This window comes from Cynara cardunculus, assembly GCF_001531365.2.
Source record: "Cynara cardunculus var. scolymus isolate 2C chromosome LG 10, CcrdV1, whole genome shotgun sequence".
Lineage (NCBI taxonomy): Eukaryota > Viridiplantae > Streptophyta > Magnoliopsida > Asterales > Asteraceae > Cynara > Cynara cardunculus.
The window spans coordinates 336,965-347,929 of NC_037537.1; the positions used below are offsets into that span (position 1 = coordinate 336,965).

The window sequence follows — 10,965 nt, forward strand, 5'->3', positions numbered from 1 at the left end:
GGGGGGATCTTTACATAGGATGGTGGTTTCTTGTGTTAAGAGATAGGGAGTTTCCTTGGTGTCCCCAGTGTTCTTTTTGTTATCTTGTTAGGCTCTTTGCATTCTTTCAGAACTTTGTTGCTTACCTGCGGCCTATTATTGTGTTCTATAGATATGTTTATTTTTCTTTTATGCAAGTAGGGGATCTTCTTGAAAACCACCTCTCTATCTCTTGGGACAGAGGTAAGATCTGTTTGGTTTGGTTTGGTTTTGGTTTGGTTTATGCTTACTGCAATATCATACTCCCTCCGTCCCAAAATAAATGTCCACAATGAAAACGGCAGTTTTAGGAATGTGTAATTATTACACTTTTTTTATTAACTAAATGCCACTTTTACCCTTAATAGGCACTTACTTTTGAAAGTGGACATTTATTTTAGGATAAACTAAAATAGAAATGTGGACACTTGTTTTGGGACGGAGGGAGTAATAATTTGTTGGTCAAGTGGCAGCACAACCTATATTGTGATCAACATTAGATTAGTATGGAGAGCTTCACGAGGAAGGAGATTACAATATAAAGGGAGACAACAAGATTAGAGTCTCATCTGATTGAAAAGTTCCATTGGAGTTGGAGGAAAAATATATGGGACAACAATGATGCTTACTTTGACTAAAAGAACATTATATAAGGCCACCAAAATAAAACATTTAGGATAACAGAAACTTGAATGCGAAATAGAAAGCGTTAACTTAAAAGAAGAAAAAACATAAATACGGAAAAAAGAACCATCAACACAATGAGAAACTTGAGAATATTATATGTAGAAGAACTGTAAAACATTGTAGATATTGTGGTCTCACAGAACCCACAATGCTTAGGAAGACCAACACGGCAAGAAATGCATGTTGAAAATTGTTTACTTACACATGTTGTAGTGTCGCATGATACATCATGCTTCCAATAGCAAGTGCCATATTTGACAAGTGTAGGACACTAAATCTCTTCTCAAACCGTTGTAGCAATGAACTTAGAAGGCCAATGAGTGCCAAAAGAATGCATGGGACGTTTGAGATGGTATTGTAAAATTCCGCAACGTAGGAAGAAAATACATAATTCTTCTCACACCATTCATGTGAAGATGTGACCGGGCCCCAAAAGCTTGACATACCATCTGCCATATAAATGTATATATTCTCACCAAGCAATATGTTGCAACTATATCATAACTTTTAAAGCATTGCTTCCACTATCAGAGCCATCAACTGATATACCTGAAGATAAAGAGAAATTATTTGATACTTCAGCAGCCAAACCTTAAAAATCATTACCCAACAAGAAAAAAGTTTATTTATGAAGATTCATTCTTGATTAATTCCGTCAAAAGCCCCACATAGATATTCAACAACTAAAAAGATGAAGGTAGCATAGACCAGACAATAAAATGAAGCCCTATTTGCAGCATCTACTGGATATACTAAAATAAGACGAGTAATAACTTCGACAATATAAAACTGAAGTACCCTACTTCACAGGGAAAACTATGATAAATCTCACATCTAACATACATCTCTGGAAGCAGTTGGGGTTAGCTTTTATTTCGTGGATAAATTTGAAACTGCATTCCCTATCAATGATCAGAATACTAACTACCTTCTCGTCTTAATCCTCCATTAACAATAGGAAGTATCATGAAAGTCCTTTTAACACAAATAAGTTGCTTCTGGCCAATTTATGGCCTTCTGTAAAATTTTCAGCCTATGTTATATCATCTTCATTGCAGATACCTACATCATGATCCATTGATCATCCATTAGTATATGCAATGTGTTCCCCTCAACATGAAATAAGAAAAATCTGCAGAGCCTAAGAGTTAATACAGTGGCACCTCAATCTTACAACTAAACCAGCCAAATGCTGACATGATAAAAAAAATTAATTGGTTTTCATTGATCTAGAAAAAGCAGGGTGGGCCTTTAAAAAGTATAAAGTCCCAACAAGGTATGTTGATGTGACAATTGACAACAATATTGATGATGGGGTCGTAATTAGCATAAAACATGCTACCATCCTTCAACTGAAAGTGTCTTGCCTATTAGAATAGCATTGCACCAAGAGTTGGCATTAGGCCCTATATCTTTGCTTTAATCATGATCCTTAAGAATGAGCTGATGAATGGCAAGTGAAATCCCATGGTATCTGCTCTAGGTTATGATGAACATCACAAAAGAGAGAGATAGATGAGGATTTTAGTCATATGATAATATCTTGGGTGGATAGAGTAGCAGCATGTTAGTTAGAATGGGTTTAGTATAATAAATTAGGAAAATTAGAACGGAACCATTGTTTTAAACAGTCAGCTATTGAAAGTTTGAAACTCTAGTTTATCTTGGGCATTAAGCGCAGATTTTGGCATCAAATCAGATAAAAGATACACACTCTTGAAGAAAAATAGCAAATTGGTTAATAAATAAAATAAATAAATAAAATGGTTATTATGCCCATTGAACCATAACAAAAAAAACAAATAGAAAAGAAAAAGTACCACTAAACTAACTGCATGAAATCAAACTATGATTCAGAACAATCTGGAGTCATATGTGACTGTATAATCCCACCAAGGTTGAGTGGCAAATCTTATGGAACAATGGTGAGGCCTACTATGATTATGCTTTCTAGGACAAGATGACCAAAAGACAACTTATACAAAAATTAAGTGAAAGGTTTTGACGACGCTTCCAAGAGAACAGAAGAAACAACACTTTGAGATGATATGGTCATCTGCGATGTATATCTTTCGATTTATGACCAAAAATGGGTCCAGTGGCGAGCTTGTGTCCAGAGGAGGGCATTACAAAATGGGGGAATGCAAGATCAATGTGGGAGAAAGCAGAATTTGGAATATACACACACACACATATGTGTGTGTATGAAATTGGCTTGGAATAAAAGAGTGTAATGTAATGTTATTCATAATCGGGACTTATGATTGTTTGATTTCTTCATAATCAATTTATGATGGGTTCAATGTTTTAGCCAACAATAACCAGTTTAGGATGAAAGGATTGTTTTTTTTTTTTAATGTGTGAACCAATAATAGGAACCAAGCAACTACTTCACAACTTAGAAAAAAACCCATTTAAATTAATCACAATATGCTATCATCAGTGCTTAGACGTTTGCAAATTCATTATTTAATGTTCAGAATTTAAAATGAAGCTCGTTTAGTTCAAAATTCGCTAATTTTTCCACGATTCGAATACCAGGAGTCACCAAACACACACAAAAAAGTCAAAAACAACGACTAAAGCTGTTAATGTTGAGCGATTAGCGTATGGTCTACACAAGATTTTAGCAATGATACAACATAAATTCCCACCAAAACTATTAAAAACATGTCAGAAATTCAAAATCCCCTCAGATCCAATCCTTCGATTTTAATCATCATACTATATCAATTAAAAAGCTGCGAACGCAATTCATACAGTTAAAAGAGAATATATATATATATATATATATATATATAAAGTCCCAAATAAAGAACCCTAGATCATTGGATAGAAATACGAAAAAAGACAAAGCAAACCGACCTGTTATAGCATTAGATCGCTGGTTCTTGGGTCTCAAAGTCTGTATCTGAGTGAGAAGGAATTCGATCGGAATGAGGGATAACGGCGACAAGAAAGGACCACGCTTATGGGGAATTCACGGTATGTGAGTGTAACCAGTCGGTATATATTTATTATTCTCACAAATATTTTTATTCTCAAAGTTTATTCTATAATATTGGAGTAAAATTTAGGGCAAATCTATACTATGTTATAAAGCATTTTACAAAAACTTTTTAAAACCATTTTTTATGTACAAAATATTGTATATTGATGCATATTACTTAAAATTCAACATTACAAGTAAATTATGCATTAAGTATAACTTATTAAAGTTCAATGTTTGAATTTGTGTAACAAACTACGGATAAACATAATTAAATAGAGGATAAATATCTCATTTTAAAAAATAAAAAATCTAAAAAATTAGGATAATTATCGAGTTTCTAATCGAATGTTTAATTATTATCTTTAATAAAAATTATATATCAAACCAAAAATAAATTACTTTGTTATTATACCTAAATTAAATTATAATAAAAAATTGAATTAAACAAGTTACACCAAAAAACGAAAACTATTAAATAGTTAATTTAATGCTAATATCTATTTTTTTTTTTAAATTATGCTATCTTCAAATTTATATTTCATTCAAAAATAAAAACATTATCGTTTTCTCAAAATCACATAAAATTATATTACATTGATAGAGACAAATAATAAAAATTAAACATTAAAATGAAGATTTATCTCGCTGCATTATGTGAGTACCCTTCTAGTAATTATTAAAAAATTAATGTTACATTTTAATATAAGAAGGGCCAAATAAACTGATAAATAGATCCAAGGGGGTGACAACACATGCAAGGTCATAAAATGAGGAGTTCACTATTAGTTCGTGCACCAAATGCAATCGAAGAGACAGGGGCGAATGTTGGGTAGCAAAAGTGACATGTTATCGATGCGGAAAACTTAGGCACACATCTAGGTAGTGTACTGAAAACAAAATTTGATATGAATGTGAGGAATCAGGGCATTTACGGTGTGAATTCCAACGATCCAAAAGGGGGCAATAAGCAATGTTAGGGTTGTGGCTAACGGACCGAGGAATGGGTCGGGAAAGAAAAAGGAACTACCTAATGGACTGGGGCGAGCGTAAAACATGACTTTGGAGGTGGTTAGGGAGTCTCCTAACGTCATATCGAGTATGTTTCTTGTAAACAATGTTTATGTCCAAGTGTTGTTTGATTCGGGTGCAAATGATATTTTCTTGTCTTCTACCTTCTGCCACTATTTGAATAAGGATGTCTGTAGAATAAGGAAGAGTTGCATTGTAGAAACTACTAACAGTGGACAGGTTAAGGTAGATGAAATAATTAATGGATGCATGATCTTTATAGACAATAGTGAATTGCCTGTTAGGCTTGTGCCTATGTGTTTAGGGGGGTTCGATGTGTTTATTGGAATGGACTGGCTATCTGAAATCCATGCACAAATTTTGTGTCATCAGATGATAATCAAAATCCAAACCCCAAGAGGGCAGAAGTTTCATGTATATGGGAATCGAAAAAAGGGTGGTATGGGGATCATCACCGCACTAAAAGCAAGCAAGTGAACAAAATTTACTATTAATCTAGCGTACGCAATCGATAAAGGTGCATGTTTAAATCTCGTATATTTTCAAATTTTACTTTTTATAGAGTATCAAATATTCATATGTGAACAAATCACAACGTCATACATAATTGTTAGATCAAACGTTTTCGGCTTTCAGTATTTTTTTCTAAAAAAAGTAAAACAACTCATAAAAAATTTATATAAGAAAAAATGACAAAATACTGTTTATAAATCTAAAAGATATTAAATCTAATTCTTTATAAATAATATATTTAATATTCGGGAACGGAATGGGGAGGGGCGGGGACCACATTACCCGAACTCGGTTTTTAACCTTCAGGGATCCCTGTCCCCATCCCCGGTCTCCGGTTTTGCAGGGAATCCTTATCCCCACCGAGGCGGGTTTAATTCTCATGTCTATTGTTGGTAATTAATATAATGAAGATTCATTATAATCTTAATTTTAAATTACATTGTTTTTATTGTTCTTTTAACCAAACGGATACCCGATGGAGATTCCTTTCCCCTGAACCCGTCAAGGATTAATCATGGCGGGGTTTGGGGGCTTAAACATGGGTCAGGGTCGGGGATGTATTATCCACCCAATATTCTATTCGTTTCCATCCTCACTGGCGATTATATGCTTATGATGATTATGTGTAATTATTATGAGTTTATTGGCATGAGGAATACTTGTATTTGTGTATACTAACCCATGTAGATGGGTGGATAACGGAACGGAATTTCTATCAATGAGCACTCCAAGAGTGGGCAATAAGATGATTAAGGGGCCGTTTACCTAATTACTTACCCGGTAAGCGCTTACCGGTAAAATTCGATATTGTCGCTTACTTACAGGGTAAGATTCTTATCCCCCAAAACAACATCGTACGTAATAATTTACCCGGTAAGTGCTAACCGTGGTAAGAGTCAATGCCATCACTTACCGGATAAGATTCTTGGATCTTGTCATATTCATCTGGTAAAGTAATGTGATTTATTAAGCGCTTACATGTATTCTTTTGTCTATTTCAGCTGAATTATGACATTATTAAAGGTCAAACTCTAAAGACCAAGGTTGGTGAAGAAAAAGACAAAAGCAAAGTCCATATATTGGTGCAATGATTATTTATTTATCATAAAAAATGGCTATCTAAATCTTAACGAAGAGAAAGCAAAGTTTGTGCTTTCATGAAAAGGTAGCAGAAGACAAGGAGCTTTTGAGTCAAAGGAGACTTGAACTCAGTGAAAACCTTTGTGGGTAAACCCTCGACCACCTTTTTCATCCTCCATTATAAATAGAGGCTTTGGGATCTCATTTGAAGAAAACTCTCCAGCAATGTAGAAAGCTCCAACTAAGGGGTCGTTTACCAAACGCTTACCCGGGTAAACTTTTACTAAGTCACATTACCTGACCGGATGAATACGTTAAATACCAAGAATCTTACTTGGTAAGAGCGAGACAAGGACCAAGAGTCTTACCCAGTAAGTGAGGGCAACGACTCTTACCATGTTAAGCGTTTACCGGATAAATTGTTGCATGCGATAGAGATTTGAGCATTGGTCCCCATACTGGTAGAATTACAACTTGGAAGTCAACTTAGTTGGATCGACAAGTCTTTGGTTGGCAAAAGTGATGACTTAGTGGAGACATGTGGTCACTTTATGTTGAAGTTCACTTTTAAGAGATAGGGACTTTTATAGACATTTTTGTGGCAAATGTCTTTGACCATACTGCTAGTAGGGAAATGTTACACCCATACAATTTTCTTTAAATTAATTGTTTTTACTGAATTGTTAAAAGCATCAAACTCGCTCATATATACTTTATTCTTCTGTAATTGAAATCACTATATTCTCGATTTAGTACTCGAAACTATGAAGTCTAATCCCTGTGAATACGATCTTGGTATTACTACCACTTTATTACTTGTATCGATCCTAATGTTTGGTGTGCACTTGCACCGCCATTGTGGTAACACAAGTGGCCACTTTGTGGACCTATATGACTTCCGCTACCAACTATTCTTTTAATGGGCAAAATCTTGCAGTTGTTATTTATATATCAAGTTTTCGTAAGTTGTTATTTCCTTATTTTAAGGGTGTTATAATTACTCATTCAGATCCAGTTTTATCAAATTCACCATTTGAAATCGATTTTTACATTTGACTTGCTAAAACCTTACTTGTTGTCTGAGTTGACAATATCTAATATTCTTGCCATTATTATTTGTTTTTGAGACAATATTGGTAAAGCGGGTGGGGCGACTTTGCCCAAATACATAACAGGTTCTGGGTTCGATTCCAGGGTCATCTTATTGGTGTCATTGAAGGCGAGTTCCGTGTGGGGCCGATTAAAATTACGTTAATCAACTTTTTGATTTATATACTTGCATTGAACTTCAATTGCTATAGTCTTAAGGTTGCATGAGATGGAGAAATAGAGAGGGGATTCACGCATGACGAAGGCGATGATTGGTTCATTGATATCTCGTCAAGATGGTCGCAGGAGTTACAACACCACTATGGGCTCTGACCACGATCGACCACTTAATTCTTTTAATTACATCGAAACCTCTTTGATGTAATAGTGTTAAAACCATTAAATTTTATTATTTTTATAGATGCATAAATTTAAAGACTGTTTCACGATTCAATGAACTTGAATCTCGATCAGATAAAAGAAGCATTTTATCAAACTAATTTTAGTATCGTATTCATTGGATTAATATAAAAAAAATAGATTCATTGAACATGATATATATCAGTGTAAATCTATAAAGTACAATGCATGATATATGATTTGTTGCAACGTTCATGTTATTCCGATACTAAAAGCATTCAATGTATGATAGTGATAGAATATATTATCTATATTATATTATAAAATATTTGACAAAAACTCTTGAAAACCATTTTTTATGCATGAAGTACTATTTATTGATACATATTACTTAAAATTCAATATTACAAGTAATTTTGCGTAAGTACAACTTATTAAAGCTCAATCTTTAAATTCGTGTAACTAACTGCAGATAAACATAATCAAATACATGATATACATTCATTTTAAATATAGAAAATCTAAAATATAATTAAGATAATCATTGACTTCTAACAGAATATTAATTATTATCTTTATAAAAAATTATATTGTTAAACCAAAAATAAATTACCTTGTTATTAAATCTAAATTAAATTATAATAAAAAATTGAATTAAAGAAGTTACACCAAAAAAATGAGAACTATTAAATAGTTAATTTGATACTAATATCGATTTTTTTAAAAATTTTATGTTATATTCAAGTTTATATTTCATTTAAATATTTTTTTCTTAAAACCACATAAAATCGTATTATCGAGAGACAGAATAAAAATTAAACATTAAAATCGAGATTTATCTCGCTGCATTGTGCGAGTACCCTTCTAGTCTATTATAATTATAGAGTATATGTATATAAACATTCAATAATGGCAGATTCAATATATAAAGCATTCCGGAAGTAAAAAAAATAGGGGTGTTTAAAAAACCTTTGGACTGCTCAAACCGGTTGAATTAAGTCAAACCGAATCGTTTTTTTTATTATTATTTGAGCGGCCTAGCTGTCCAGTGTGGTTTGAAAAATAGTCAAAAAATCACTCGGTCTGGTATGTTCGCAATTTGAACATTTTTTTAAGCGGTCTAGACCGAATCAACCACCAAAAATATAAATATATTAATTATTTTTGGTTTCATGTTGTTCGCGTAACTTTTATGGGTCAATTAAAGAAAGTTTGTAAATAAATTATGTTTTTAATTTTCATGTCTCAGTCAACCGCATTATCTAAATTGACAAATTTCTGAAATTTATTAAAAATCAAAATTCCAAATCTTCATTTAACTGCTAAATGTTCATCCAAAACTCCAACTATTGTTGGTGGATTTGTTTTACTTTTTTGAATTTGATCAATGTTTTTTTTTTAATTTCAGAATTTTTTTTAATAATGTTATATTGGAAGAAATTTAATTATGGATAAAAAAGTTATATTTTTAAGTTTAAAGCTCATAAGAGGTTCAAACCGCCTAAACAAGTCAGACCAGACCGCCTTTTTTTGGTCTATCAAACGCACTCAGACGATCGATAAAGAATCAATATCTAGACTGTATTATAAAGTATTTGATAAAATAATTTAGAAACTTATTTCAAATATTAAATATTGCGATAATAATCTTTTAAAATTGAAGTTTACGATTTATTATTAGATACATACAACTTTTTAAAAGCTTACATTTGAGCATCTCTAACAGTTATATTGAAGTAGAAATTTTGGAGATTTTGAAATTCTTTTTGCTATAACAGATATATGACAAAGTGAATGCTAAAATACAGAAAAGAGATAGAAACCTGTAAATTTTTAATATTGAGAAGATATATATATTATTTTAATTATTTCCACTATCGAACTTTTAAAAGTTGGTTACTTACTCGTCGCGTTATCGTCTTTCCGTTCCCTATCACCATCCATCACCGCCGTTAGCCCTGCCATCGATCTCCCACTTTCATATCTTATGTTTTTCTTTTTCGATTCTCCATCTTTTTTGCATGTCTATACATGTTCCATTAAATTGTTCTAAAAGAGCGAGAATTTAAAGACAAAAAATAGATCAAAAAAAGGGAGATCGATAGCAGGGACCAACAACGACAATGTGCAGTATGATGCCGTTGTGTGCAAGAGGTTTGAATGGTGTAAGGTTTAGGAACAATAAACCGATATATATATATATATATATATATAGAGAGAGAGAGAGAGAGAGAGAGAGAGAGATTGGTTATTATACAACACATTATATTTGTACAACCAATACAACTCAATCTCAACCGTCCATTTAATTTGATGAAWATGTGATTTCATAGAAGTTTTGATTGTTTTCTAATATAAAGTATTGATCACAATTAATGAACTCTATTCATCTTCCATAAATATTCAAATCATAATAAATAAACTTTCATTATTTCCATAAACATCTCAATTTATTGGGTTGCATTGTTTGTACAAATGTGATGAGTTGCATTTGAAATAAACTTTCTCTCTCTCTCTCTCTCTCTCTCTCTATATATATATATATATATATATATATATATATATATATAACTCTAAAGTCTTCCTAACCGGTTACATGTAATGTTTTTGGGTTTAAATGATGTAGGTAACCAATTTTTAAAAGTTTGATGGTTTGTTTATTCAAACAAAATATTGAGGGACTTAATTATTCAAAATTAAGAAGTTCAACAGATTTTTTATTCAGAAAATAATTCATGAACTTAATCATTCAAAATATGAAATTTTGTTAGGTTTTATATAACTTTTTCTAAAATATTTTAATAATATAATTAATATTGAATTGCTAAAATAATATAAATGTTAGAGTTGAATGTAATTCTTTTTTAAGATTTTGATTTTTAATTATCTACCTTGAAAAAAAAATATGGAGATGCTTATACTCCATAAAATTCTTATTCTTTCAATAAAAAATTACATTTATATTTTAATCTTCAATTTTTATTCTCATATTTCTCATCTTAAATCTTTTATATATATATATATATATATATATATATATATATATACTAGAAGCGTACTCGCGCAATGCAGCGAGATACATCATGATTTTAATATTTTATTTTATTCTTTATCTCAGTCGATGTTATAATATGGCTTTATGTGATTTTGAGAAAGCGATGATGTTTTTATTTTTGAATAAAATATATGTTTGAAGA

At 31.7% G+C, this 10,965-nt stretch overlaps 1 protein-coding gene across 2 annotated transcripts in view; it reads right to left on the bottom strand.

Moving 5' to 3' along the window:
- Positions 1-3,692, bottom strand: part of LOC112519427 (alkaline ceramidase) — a 10,100-nt gene extending 6,408 nt beyond the window's left edge. Inside the window, exons 1-2 of one of the 2 annotated variants that reach the window (XM_025127537.1) lie at positions 3,571-3,692; positions 908-1,254 (exon numbers count right to left, since the gene is read on the bottom strand). In XM_025127537.1, coding sequence (XP_024983305.1) covers positions 908-1,161 — 254 coding nt within the window. In that variant the 5' untranslated portion in view covers positions 1,162-1,254; positions 3,571-3,692. The remainder of the gene's footprint in view (positions 1-907; positions 1,255-3,570) is intronic. The other variant, XM_025127538.1, reaches the window with a different exon arrangement.
- Positions 3,693-10,965: the final 7,273 nt, after the last annotated feature.